The sequence below is a fragment of the Dicentrarchus labrax genome, unplaced genomic scaffold, assembly GCF_905237075.1.
Source record: "Dicentrarchus labrax unplaced genomic scaffold, dlabrax2021, whole genome shotgun sequence".
NCBI lineage: Eukaryota > Metazoa > Chordata > Actinopteri > Moronidae > Dicentrarchus > Dicentrarchus labrax.
Window position 1 is genome coordinate 19,955,144 of NW_026136724.1, and position 14,280 is coordinate 19,969,423.

Genomic DNA, 14,280 nt, shown 5'->3' on the forward strand with positions numbered 1-14,280 from the left:
GGAAAACGCACTGTTAGTGTCAAGTATCAAACTGTTCCAGGATCAGGACTTGAAGATCACATATTTTTACCCCTTTCCTGTGTTTGATTTGAAGTTTTGATACCTATAGGAAGATATATTTGGTTTTAGGGACCAAAATCCATCTTAATATAGACCCTCATTTAGACATTTAGGAGCGTTTGAAAGGTAGTTCCTGAATATGGGCGATGTGTATTTCTCTGTAGATTGAGCATCTTGATACTTAGAGTATTTATATAGCACCGAACAAAGACATTGGAATCTCACTTTCTACAATATGGGACCTTTAATGAATAAAAATGTGTGTTTTATAAATGTAGGATGGTGTGAAACATGCACATGTACTGAGGACATTAAGGGCACAAATTACACATTGTTAGTTTAATGAAACATCCTAACACAATATGTAAAAACTTATTGTTTCAGAGCTGGAAATGTTTATAGTTTGAGCTGTTTATCATAGAGTATTTAATTCGATACCCATCATTATAATGGAAGCATTCAGTTGCTGTAGTGGGCCGATCACATGTCGCATTATACTCGCCCTCCTACCTTTAACAGCAGTTAAACTTTAACAGTTTTCAGTCACTGTTGCTTTTAAGAATCACTCCTCTTTGTCTCAGCTGCTCCTCGGCAGAACCGACAGACCTGATTAACAAAATTATGGAAATATTCTGAAACTGAATCAAAAATGTGAAATTATGCTGAAGTGTATGCAGAGTGCAGGACTCTGCTGCCGCTGAGAGTCTTTCCTCATTACACAGAAACAAAGGCACACTGTGTATGACTCTCTCTCTCTCTCTCTGAAAACACACAGGGTGCCAGCTACAGGGGAGCTTGGAAAGTCTCTAAAATATGCTTTTTTTGCCATACATTTCTCAAAGTTGGCACGGACCCTGGAAAACCTGGAATATCTGGAAAGAGTGACTTGTTTTCCAGACATGGAAAGACCTTGGTGCGTGTTTCGAACGTTTTCATGGACCTGCGTCGTTAAAACTGGGGTTAAATGTGTCAATACGAGACCTGACGGTCATTATCTGATAGTTTCTGAGCAAGTGTTGTCTTATATTGACAAGAACTCTCCTGGAAAAAGGTCCTGGAAAATGATTTCGTGAATGAATGAAGGTTGGGGACCTGCACCTTCATCATCATGAATCGTGCATAAAGTTACTTTAAAAAAATGTTTTGGGGGGGATTTTATTAGCTTTAACTGCGAGCGAGAGTGGATGAGACGCTGCAGGTCGAACCCAAGGCTGTTAATGATGTATGCATCTAATTCACTTTAATGTAGATACTGGTAACACAAGGTAGGTAGAAGAACCTAAACACAAACTCAGAGACTCTGGAGAAGATAAGTAAAACACTTTACTAACTGGACAAAGTGCAAAGAAACTCAATCAAACACTGCAGCCAGGGGAGAGAAAAAACTACTGAGAGACTGAAAACTACTAGGTCTACAGCACAAACATCTGAGTGAGCTCCTCTTAAATAAACTCTTGATGAGGATCCTCAGCAGGTGCGCTACGCCTTCCACACAAACCCAGAGAGATTTTAACATTAAAAAAAGACCACTTAAATGTTGGTTACATCTTAAAATGAGCCTGAAAGACACAACCTCAGACCAGCACTGCTTTCCAACCATTACACAGAGTAAACCATATTATTAAAGCTTATGTTGGACAAATCAACTCAAAACATACTTCATTGTTATCTGTAAATTATCTTTACTGTCAGATATTCAAAGAATTACAAGTCTCCTTTTTATTTTTTCCTACTAATCTGTATAAACATATATGTCACACTTGCTTTGGCAATGTAAATGTCTGTTTCCCATTACAATAAAGCGCCTTTAGACAACACAAGAAGTCCTGGCTACCAACATCCAAGGCTTGGCAATAACTGACATTCCTGCAATTAGGATTAAGCACATTCAATTAAAAGACTTGAGTGAGAGAAAGAGAACAAAACATCAAAAAGGAGAGGAGAGTTAAATAATAAACTTAACTCACTTTAACTTAGAAAAAGTCCCAGTCAGTCCTCTCCATGAAAGCATTGACAGTATATATAATGGACAGAGCTTCCAGGTCTGTGAAGTGTCTTAAACCTGCATTCTTTCTAATGGCCAGCAGGGGGCAGCTCCATTATCATTCAGTCTTATGGAGAAATGAGTCGACTTGAAAGTTGATTTATGAGCTCAGTAAACAGTTTCCTGATGAGTTTATGGTTTCAGTCTCTAGTTTCAGGTCTTCTCACACAACACACACACACTTTGTTAGGACATATTCATCAATATTCGTGCTCTGGAAGCTCAATCTAACCTAAACCCGAGCTCTCACACACACACACACACACACACACACACACAGATATAAGCCTATGAGTTCAGTTTTAGCATCTCGGTGTAAACGAAGCCGAACGGAAGTTCAATTAATTCAGTTTGCAGAGATGAAAAAATGCAAATGAATATTTAGTGTAAGTGTGTGTCTGTCTGTGTGTGTGTCTGTGGGTGTGCATGTGTGTGTGTGTGTGTGTGCGTGTGTGTGAGTGTGAATGTTTCACGTTTCGCCTCGAGGAAAATCAGCTCAACTTTCATTCATATTGAAATGAACCAGCAAGAGAAGAGAAGAAAGGAGGATTAGGAAGAGGTAAGAGAGGAGAGGAGAGGAGAGGAGAAGAGGAGGTAAGGAAGCGGAGGGAGAGGAGGAGAGAAAATGGGGAGGATGGAGGAGGAAGGGAGGAGAAAGCAGGGCAAGGGAGTGAAAGGAGGGGAGAGGAGCAGATAGGAGGAGTCAGTGTGACATTATCTGTGTTTCCTTGTTTCACTGCTGTCAGAGAGGAAGCTAATCCACTGTCTACACACACACGCACGCACGCACGCACGCACGCACGCACGTACACACACACACACACACACACACACACACACACGCACGCAGTCTCTGCAGTGCAAACCAGAAATGATTTTCCACAAAGAATCAAAACAAAAGTTTTCTGAGAGGTCGCAGCAGATTTTTAATTACTCAGAAAACGAAGAACTGAGCCAAGCCAGTAAACACACACACACACACAAACACACACACACACACACACACACACACACACACACACAGCATGCGAGCAGCTGTAGTTCATATTCATGTCATACTAAATGCTGAAAGTCTTGGGTCATGTGTGTTTACCTGCGTCGCTGCTTCCTCTGTAAGATTATAGTTCAGCCTCATATTTATTCACTCTAATATAGTGATATATATATATATATATATATATATATATATATATATTTATAATATATTATATATAATAGTAACAGTGGAAGCTGCTTTTCGAAATACCCAAACTGATTTAACCTGTTTTCCTATAATTATGGAGGACCGAAGCTGCCAAAACAACATAAATTAGTCTATAAATACTTTAATATGCTGTAAAATGCACTAAACATGATGTTAAAAATAAATGTAGGCATTCAATTAATTTAAATAAAAAGTGACAAATGTATATTTCTGTCAATTTCTTTTGATTTAATGTATTAATTTATGCATTTTTAAAAAAAATATTGAGTGTGAGTGTTTGTGTGTGTGTGTGTGTGTGTGTGTGTGTGTGTGTGTGTGTGTGTGTGTGTGTGTGTGTGTTATCTAAAATGAGGTTCTTCTGAACAGACAGAAGACAGAAAACACTGCTGCTGTTATTCTCTCCTCATTTCCTCCTTCACCCTCTCCTGCCCTCCTTTTCTTTCTCTTTCTTTCGTCCATTATTTCCCTTTGTTTTTTTTTCATCCTATTTCCTTTCTTTTCTAATTTCTCGTTTCTCCACCTTAATTTTGTCCTTTTCTCTTTCTCTCCCTTATGTCTCTTATATTTCTTTCTTTCTTTGTTTCTTTTATTCTTTTCTTATTTTGTTCTTCCTTTGTATTTTATTTTCCTTTCTTTATTTCTTATTTCTCTACCTTCCTTGTTGTTCTTTCTCTCCTTTCTCTTCTTTCTTTGTTTCTTTTGTCTTCCTTGCATCCTTTTTTCTTTTCCTCTACTCACTTAATTGTATAATTTTTATTCGTATGGTTGAAAAGAAAACACCCAATAAAACGTAAAACTTAAATTCATTAGAAACTTTTATTTAACTTACAAAACTAAGTTAGTGTCGCTTAAAAATATTTAAAATATTCTTCCTGCTTGATCAAGAATATTTCTAACGTTTTAAATTAAGTTTGTTTCTTAAAATATTCGATGTAATCTGTGTTTTAAGTAAATGACAAAAAGTGCAGTTTATACTCAGGACTGACACTCACTGCTGCCCCCTAGTGGTCGGGAGGATAAAAAACTTGATAAATAACTGGATAAACAGCAATAATAAAATAATATAACGGCAGCATTAACGAAATAATTGACGCAGAAATTAGTAACTAATTACTTTTATATGCAGTAAATTGTTAGGAAATTGAGTAACATTGTTACCATCCTCTCTCTTTCGTGGGTTAGAAACTCGCCGGAGAAAAACGACAGATTCAATTTGCTTTCGGAGTAAACCGACTCTCTTTTTCCTCTCGTTTCCATTCATATAACGACAAAGTACTTCCTCTACCTCTCTCTCGTTCTCTCTCTCTGTCATCTCTTTAGCTCATTTCTCTCTCTGTCACATCCTTTCCGAGTCCCATTAATCTCCACACACACACACACACACACACAGCGTAAACTCACAGTGTGTATCCACGCCGAGATTTCCCATGATGCTGTGGGAACAACAGTAGAGTCATTCATCAGTGAGGATGAAGTTTAGAGAGATGTCAGACACACACTCAGGGAGACCTCTAGAGGTTGCTGGTTTGAATCCTGACACCGTTCAGTCTTTCTCTCCTTCCCGCCCGAAGTTAAATAATGAAAACGCTCTGCCGGGAGCAATTTGTCGGGATGTATTTGCGAGAAGTGCGTCACCTGATGGTTCACATTGTTTCCATGGCAACAGGCTGCCATCAATACCAATGTGTGGGAGAGTGTGAGGAGAAATTATCTAGCTAGTTAGCTAACAATTGATGTAGATTTGTGAGCCGGTTAATTACTGTTTTTCTCTGCAACCAAACGCTAGTTAGTATAAGCATTGGATTGAAACAGACTGAATCACACACAAGGTTAACCATTTTAATATCGTCCAATCAGAAAACATAGGAAACCACAGCAGTGCAAACAGGAAGTAGGATGAAACTCTGCTCTGTAACTTCCTGTTTCCATCACATTTTGGTCGTCGTCGTCGTCGTTACTTCCTCATCGTTACCATCATCATGATCATAATAACACCTTTTTACATCCACTTCAACATTATCAAATTCCACATTTTAATTTTAAATATTTGTATGTTTTACAGTGTTTATTGTACATGGGGCAGATTTGTTGTGTGCTTGTCTGTAAACCAAGTTTCCCTGACAGGACAATACAGGTGGAAAATGCACTGAATAATTAGCATAATAATTATAATAATACTAATTAGCTTTTTCACATCAACAGTTACTGACTTGATCGTCCTCATCGTCCTCAGTCTTGATCATAATCATAATAACTTTAATTATCATAATTTTAATCATCGTGACTGGCACAGCAGTCATCATCGCCACCAGTGCTGCTGTTATCTTCATCATCATCATCACACACACACACACACACACACACACACACACACACACACACACACACACACACACACACATCACTGGACACACAGTGTAAAGAAGCAGGCAGGCCCGTTAATTCATATATGGCTCAATTATCAAACATCAAAGCCGGATCTAACAGAAGGGGAATAACTTCAAAATGTCTGTTCAACAGGACGGAGGATCAGCCCACCAGACTTTTAAAAAGTTCATTATAATTCTTTTTAAGTCCTTTTCTCCAAGTTGGTCCACCCCAAAAAGTTCATACAGGTGTATTTTTTCAGCGCTTCCTGTGTCCAGCTCATTGTTTCCACACTCTGGGGGGGGCAGACATCTACGACCCTGTAAAATCCGTCTTTATACTGTACAATCCAGGCTGCTTGAAAATCTGTTGACCTGTTGAGTCCGTCATACTTTCTTTGATAAACCTTCACAGAATCAGACATTTTCTCCGTCAACAAGGTTCTGTCGCACCCAAGACTTAAACCTGTCAAACTGTGGAGTGAACAGTCATTAGGGCTGTAAATACTATCACATGATGTCCGTTTTCATCTCGCCATCAAAAATCCTACACAAACAAAGTTGTCCACCAAACTCTTTCGCTGTAAATCCACATCACACCACAGAATCCATCATGCTGCAGAATCTGTCATGCTGTAAATTCCTCCACTGTGTCTGAATCTTGTCACATGAGCTGTAAAAGTCCACCGACTATGAGCCTCGAGTCTGTCATTTCCCCTTATGCAGTTATTACAGTCCCATTTAAAAAGCAGCATCATCTGCATATAATGACACCCAGATAGTTCTTAATTGTCTCGTTGGCCATTTCCTTGCCCCCTATTTCACTACCCACTCGTTTATTCGTCAATCTGGGGACAGAAAAAAGGGGTTTGATTGAAAAGCTAACCATTGATTGGCTAAAAAAAAAAAAAAAATCCTTCTGTCCAGCAGCTTGAGGCCGATTCATCCAACAACTTTCTGGTTTTGTGCTTTGTGAAACCACCAATGTGTTCAGATTTGGTCAGTTTTAATCTCCGTGGTTGCAGTCTGTCGTCAGTCGTCAGTCCCCCCTGACTCTTAGGAGTTACTGTCAGGTTTTATTTACAAGGTCACTAGATAAGGAGCAAACTCATTGGGTGATAGATTTAATTAGGGTGGAGTTTAGGGCAAACAATTTAAACATAAGCTGTGTCAAAAATCGTTCCTTATTTTAGTTTAGTGGTTTACTTTCTACCACTAGTGTCTGAATTTGTAAATGTGTGACGTATGTACTTTGTTGTAGTTTTGGCTACAGATTCCATTATGTAAGGCTTTCTCTATGCTGGTGGGTCAGTGTAGTTTGTGGCCAACAGATTTTTGTAAGTAGTTTTTATATTTCCATTTTTATTTTCGAAACAAAAATCAAATGGAAAATGGGTTGTTTTCCGTTCTTTGTTCCTTTACCTATAGATGGTAGTTGGCAAACAATTTGTTTGGCCTCAAAGTACACTGACCGTAAGGACAGATGCATTAATTTGATATGAAACCATGTCAGCTGTGACCCTGTTTGGTAGTTTTCTGCTATCTTAGTTTACTACAAAATAAAAGTAAAGAGTGAACAAAGGAGTTTCTAAAACAGCAAAGTCTGACATTCAAAAATGAGGAAGAACTGGACCTACACTTCGTAATTTATGGACTCGTTGTGTTGTTTTTCTGAATCAACAACAGATTACTAGGAATAAAATACCAGTTAGAAGAAACAACTCTTGTCTCTTGTCTTGATTTGATCGATTTTTATGGCTCGTAAACCATCAAATGTATCCAAATATCCTTCAAAAGGGAGTTATTATGTTGTATTTCAATAATCATTAGATTTTTCCACTTCACATCAGGTAAAAACATTTAAATTTATTGATGTCACAGAATACAGAGTTATATATATATATATATACTTCTCACGTGGGAGATTGGAAAATGGAAACTGGTACTTTCACATCTTTGTTTTTTGTTTGTCGATCCAACTTCTACACAATATCTATAATGTCAGATCCTCAGTCTCTGTTTCTACCTTTTATGTGAGTAAAACAAACACTTTTTTCGCTGTTTAAAATGTTTTCCAGCTCCACTGGTTCAAACACAAAAAAAACCCAGACCACAATGTTGCTGCTTTTTAGTGGAAAATAATTCGCTGTTCTCTGTGGTTTAGAGTAAAATTTTGAAAAGTTATAATGAGCTTTTATATTCAAAGTACATTTCTAAAGTGAAAGCCCCAGCAAAGCCTCCCAAACCCGCTGATATTTTCCAAACTGCTGTTGTTTTTGATCCTTAAAAAAACCCCACAAACACACAAAGCTGCTGTTTTTTCAAATTCAAGCTGAAGCGGTTTGAATGTTGTGGCAAGTTAATGAGTTTGAATGAGTCCTCTGAGTGCTGTGATCAGAGGACACAAAGTCCATGTAGTGTTAATTACAACTCTGTTCAATGATCGACATGCAGCCGACTGCTGGGAAATCTGCCTTTTACTGTCAGCTGGTTTAATGTAGCGAACACAGGAAGGTCCGATTTAAACTGTTCTGGGTTAGTGAGGAATTTGGATTGGCTCCGAAGGGAGGAGGGGGCTGAAAACACAAGCTTCATCTTTAGCCAGCCATCAAAATACAGAAAACTACAGATATGAATCTTCATCGTGTAAGAGATTGTGCTTGTTCCTTTAAGAGCGATACATTTCGGTATTTTATTTTGGAAAGCTCAATGCCAGTGTCACCTGACCAAACATTTAATATTTTAACGTAAGGTCACATCACAACACATATCGTACTTCTAACTTTCAGTATATCACGTATGTAAGGAAGGTTCCACAAAGTCTTAATTACGTATTAATAAAAGTATTAAAAGTTGGTTGTTTTGTAGTTTAGAGAAAACTTCCTGGAAACATAGTTTTTGGTTTTTAATTCAATAAGCAACAGTACCAACCATTAGCTACTGCTGTAGTATCTAATTTTTGCCAAATTCAAGAATTTTCTTAAATAATTTCAATGCATTGTTTCGAGGCTAGCTGCTATAGCCAGCAATAGCTGAATCAGTGACCACTAGCTAGCAGGTTTAGTCACATAAATTGTACTTTTTCACAGCGCAGAAACCAGTTGAACCACACGAATAATCCATCTGAAATAATACGTTTTTAAAAGCAAAACCAGTAGAGAAACCAGCTGAACAACCAGTCAAGTCAGTCTTTCTCTTTCATTCAGTAACTCTTTTTCATTCTCTGACAGCATCTGTAAACTAGCAGTGTGTTAGCGTTAGCTCAGCAGTCAGTTTGCCGTCGCCTCGCTCTAGCTAGCTCGTGCAGCGTTAGCCGAGGCCGGGGTTCGGAGGTTTACGCAGCCACTGGTAGAACTGCCGCCGGTGGAGGCGGTGCCAGCGCACGTTGCCCTCAACGATCTCCAGCGCCCGCGGCAACGCAGGCCCCGCCCCCACGCCACTGGACTGGATGAACTCCTTTAACTGAGGAGAGAAAGGGACGAAGGAAGGGGAAATAATGGAGGGTAGAAGGAGTAGATAGGGAAAAGTAGAAATGGTGAGAGAAGATATGAAGAAAAGGAGATGATAGAAAAGTAATTAGATTATTAGAAACCCCTCTGTGAAGATAAGAAATATTGCAACCCCAAGAGGCTAAAAAGTTCATTACATCCCACAATATGATGGGAATGGGGTCAAAATGTTTCTATAAATGGCCCTAGCGCACAGATTATGGTGGGAACAGGCCAAGTTCTTCCACACCAAACTGGAAAACATTAGGTAACGCTTTATTTTGATAGTCCGACTATATTTGTAGATGTTTAACAGATTCTTTTTGTATTTGTTTAAAATAATATTCTGTGTTTCTGTGTTAAGTAACATTGAAGGATATCATTTACAGAGAGAAAACTGAAATAGGAATACAGAACACATGCTGTCCACATACTTTTGGCCATATAGTAGATCTTATTCTAGCTCAAAGTGCAGCCATGCGGATCAAAAACGAAAGGTTTCTTGATGTTTCCATAAAAGGAGACTTTCCCTTCTTGATGGCAGTTAAACAGAAACTTTCTCTTTTAAAAGGCCGGTAATTATAGGTAAAATTTCCGGCATGAAAGTCGAGGTATCAAAGTGAAACTTTGTCTTAAAGGACGGTAATTAAATGGACAGTTTCCCAGGCGAGAGAGGTGAGGTATTAAAGAGAAACCTTTTCGGAAGAGAAACTTTGTTGAAGTAAGATAATTAATTTGATATTTCTTTTCTTTTTTTTTTAAAGTTAAGGACTGAAGATGAAACTTAAGAGTTGTTCAGAGTTTGACGGATTCACTGGAGCACAGGAGAAAATCCTTCCCTTCAACTCGCTTTAACACAGCATATATTGTTAACGCTGCTCTCCTTCACTTCCCTCTTTCTCTTCCTGCTTTCTCCTCCATCATACACTTTCTAGTTTTTAAACACTCTCCTTCCCTCTGTGACTCACCGGTTTTTAAAATTTGCTCGGTGGGCGGAAGCAGACTTTTCTCTCAAAAACATTTTCAGGAAAATAAAAGGCACACCATTCTTTTCATTTGAGGCAGTTTTTTGTATTCAGGGGTCCCATTTTTTGATGCTGTTCAGAGGCTTCACAGACACTAAAGCCCACGCTGAGGCCGCTTTTTGTTACCATACCAACAGGAGTGGTAGAGACCTCAAACAAAATGGTTTCATCACAAAAAGAAAGAAATGAAGAGACAGATTTTTATTGAGAAACACCCACAACCCTTTATGTTTGTAGAAAATGTGAGGTTGTGAACATTGGATTCAAAAGAAACTTCTGCTTACATTTTATTTCAGATTTTTTTCTCCTTTTGGTAAAACATCTTTTCATGACAACCACTTTATTACATAAAATATAAATATACGTGTGTGTAATACATGTGGCGACAGTCTCTGTTGACTATAGGTATTTTTCTGGAGGAGTAATCAATGGCATAATTAATTTGAAGGAGATATACAGTCTCAATTTAATACTGATCTGCCTCTATATGACCTACATAAACAAACAAGATCATCAGCAAGAAGATGAGTTATTTGGGACAGATTCCCCTTAAATAAAATTAAACAAGGCGGTGGAAACGTTACCGCTTTTGTCCACAAGGGGCGCCAGAATCAACAGAAAATTAAAAGTCCCCTTGTTGCTGCTTTAAATTTCATTTAATTTCTGTTAGATGGGGATATGAGCAATTAAAAGATCTGTGGTTGTGGAGTTGTTGGGTAAGAGGACAGCTGTTTCGGTTGAAGGCTTTGTAGAGATCATGTTCTAAATTATGACTTTTTATATTTTTAAAGTTAAGTGCAGTCCTTTTGTAGAACATGTAGTATAAGAACTCAGCCAACAGAAGGAAGTAGATTTAACACAACAGAATCTAGAGGAGTAACGGTACGTATACTTGCGTCGGTGCGCTCCATGACCACAGCAATAAATACATTTTAGAGCCACTGTATTGGAGCAGTATGGATTCAAAATATATATTCAAATATATAACGTAAGTCTAGCAGTTTCAGACATTTTAATTCAGAAATTATATTATATCTTTAAAATAACTACTTTACCGTCACGGTTAAAAGAAGAATCACAGTCAGTCGCAGTCGGATGTTTTTCTTGTTATAAAGCGTGACTACGCTGATTGGATGGTGTTTTTTCATCACCTGAGCTTGATAAAAGCCTGGAGCACGATGTGATATTTGATGTGTTTGTCGATAACAGAAGGTCCTTCTGTTATTGTGTCGAATGACTGTGTGATAGTATTATTTCTTTCTTTTTACCATTATATCCGTGAAGTTAGTTAGACTGAAAGTGTGTAAATTGGCACATCAAAGTCACTGCAGAGCCTCAATAATGTGTGTGGTTGTGTGTGTGTGTGTGTGTGTGTGTGTGTGTGTGTGTGTGTGTGTGTTTACCTCATTGAGTTCTCTGTCAGTGTTCAGGAACTCGGTGACTCCGCCAATGAGCTTTGAATTCATGAACAGCGCTTCACCATAACTGAGCAGAGACAGCGAGAGACACAGTTAATATTTCCGTTTGCCCATTTTTGGTTTTTCTTTAAGGCCCGGACACACCAACCCGATTATCGTCGGACGTCATCGAACATACGGGCGAGGTCGGTGACTCGAGTCAGTTCGGTGTGTCCTGCTTTCCTGCCGACGATCGGCCATCGGGTTGGTGTGTCCTGGCCTTTACACTTCAACAGTAAAGATCAACGTGGACTCACCGCGCGTTCAGGATGTCCCACTTTTCTCTGAAATACTTCCAGGCGAGGTTTCGACCCTGCGGGTTTCTACCCACGTGGATGATGACGTCGATCACGTCCTGCTCGGGGACCAGGTCGGAGGTCAAAGACAGGTTCAGTAACCTGGGAGACACAGAGACACAGCTCGGTAACCATGGTGACAACATTACTACAGATGTCAAATATTAAATTCATTTAATAAATTAAACTAAATTAAATTAAACATTAGTGCAAAGATATTTTTCATTTCCAGGTGTGTATTGTCTTCAGAAAGCCGTCGTATCCAGCTGCCAAACACACAGACACAGGCTGATGTTTTTTGTTTTGCTGTTAGGAGCCCTGCCTCAGGGTGTATCTGTCAAACCACAAACCACTCCTCTGAAATTGAGACAACACTTAAATGAGCCACAGTAATCTGATTACACCCTGATTTTCAGAGATTGAGGGGATTTGGGGGGGGGGGATTTACAGAAACCTGGTGATCATACGTACGTTTGTTTGCAGGATCCTGATCATTTGGAACGCGTAAACACAATAATCTGAGTTTCTGAAGTGTTTTGTTTTAGATGTGAGGAAATAAGAGTTTCACAGAAAAGACGGATGTTCATTCATCCAACACTGTGATCAAACCTTCATCTTCCTTCACTTTCTGTTTTCATTCTCTGTATTTTTCTGTGTGTGTGTGTGTGTGTGTGTGTGTGTGTGTGTGTGTGTGTTAGCTGGTTGTTTGTAGCTGCTGTCTTTTCATTAAACCCCCCAAATCAATTTTCTCTCTCTTTTCCCACAATCCCTCTGTGCTGAAACCATTTCCTGTGTGACCAATCAGTGTGTTTCTGTGCGGTGGTTTTTGATTTTGTGTGTATGTGTGTGTGTTTGTGTGTGTGTGTGTGTGTGTGTGTGTGTGTGTGTGTGTGTGTGTGTGATAGCTGCTATCCGAACATGCAGTACTACCACTCTGATTGCAGAACAGTTTACTGTGGCTGGAAAATCAATACCTGACACACACACACACACACACACACACACACACACACACACACACACACACACACAGACAACGATCCGTCTCACTGTACAGTTTTGTGTGTGTGTGTGTGTGTGAGAGATCCATCGTCGCTATTTTTCTCAGCGAGAGATAGCAGCACTTAGCTCCTGATGAAATACGCACGTACACACATACACACACACACACACACACACACACACACACACACACACACACACACACACACACTTAGTTACACAGAAGGCCATTTATGTACATGTACGGCCTCGGGCACATTTTTCTCTCTACCTTGCATTCAATTTGCAGTCTGTTTCTCTTTCAGTGTGCCATGAAAATCAACCTCGCTGCAGTAAAAATCCATCGCAGTCAGCATTTAGTCAAGTTCTTGGTCAAACTTTTTGTTATTATCACATATGTCCTCTTTTAAAGGGGCAGTTCCCTCCAAAAATCAAAAATACATATTTTACCCCTTTTAAATTTGATTTAGCTAAAAAGTGAAACCCTTCATAAAGAGGTACAATCCAGGTAGCAACACCAAAGCAATCTGGATGGATAAACGCCACTATAAGAGGAAAACTGTCCCTTTAAGCATTTAAAGATTGAAGCTGCTCCCTGTTTCTTTGCTAACAATGGATCCATCCAATATAAAAAGGATGGCTCGTATTGACAAATCCACAGAGAATTTTCACCAAACTCAGCAGTTCCCCCTCGGCTCTACTGTTTTAGTGTCTGTCAACGTATTGGTTTAATTTTACAGCCTGAAACTTTACTGTTGTGGTTCAGTCTCACAGCTCTCATTAATCTCCAGCAGGAGCAGGCAGCTGTTTTCAGAAAACAAGCTCTGATAAACCCACTGTACACGACCTGGTCAGCACTAAACAGCAAACACAGACACTGTTAAGAGAGCGGCCGGTGGAGAAAGTGGCGCATTTAGCAGCTAAAGAGTCCGATTATTTCCCTCAGGAGGCGGTGGAGACCAAAAACAGAGCTAAAAGGAGCTAAAAGAGAGTGAATATTGGACACAAACACTTCTCCAAATGAATGTTGCTTCATGTCTGCTGGATGTGTAAGCAGTTTGCTAATATGTTCCCCACAGCAACTTGTTGTGATGCAGCTTGTTCTGCCGCCACTAAGTTGCCAAACAGATCAATTATAGCTGCATTCTTCTGCAAGCACTGTTGTGTGTGCTCATGAATTAATGCACAGCGTGTCTGTGAGATGCAATTAAGTACAGGAACGGTGGGAGAATTTTATGGGGATGTATTATGGGCAAACTCTGAGTGAAACACAGCGATGATGGAGGAACTTTCCGATGAGAAATTCAGACTATATCTGGTTGATAATAATCTGACAGA

General features: G+C 39.2%; 1 protein-coding gene across 1 annotated transcript in view; it reads right to left on the bottom strand.

Moving 5' to 3' along the window:
• Positions 1-5,133: 5,133 nt before the first annotated feature.
• LOC127358574 (thyrotropin-releasing hormone-degrading ectoenzyme-like) overlaps positions 5,134-14,280 on the bottom strand; it is a 178,403-nt gene continuing 169,256 nt past the window's right edge. The window contains exons 18-20 of the mRNA XM_051391733.1: positions 11,902-12,042; positions 11,591-11,672; positions 5,134-9,136 (exon numbers count right to left, since the gene is read on the bottom strand). Of these exons, the coding sequence (XP_051247693.1) occupies positions 8,984-9,136; positions 11,591-11,672; positions 11,902-12,042 (376 nt within the window). The 3' untranslated portion in view covers positions 5,134-8,983. The remainder of the gene's footprint in view (positions 9,137-11,590; positions 11,673-11,901; positions 12,043-14,280) is intronic.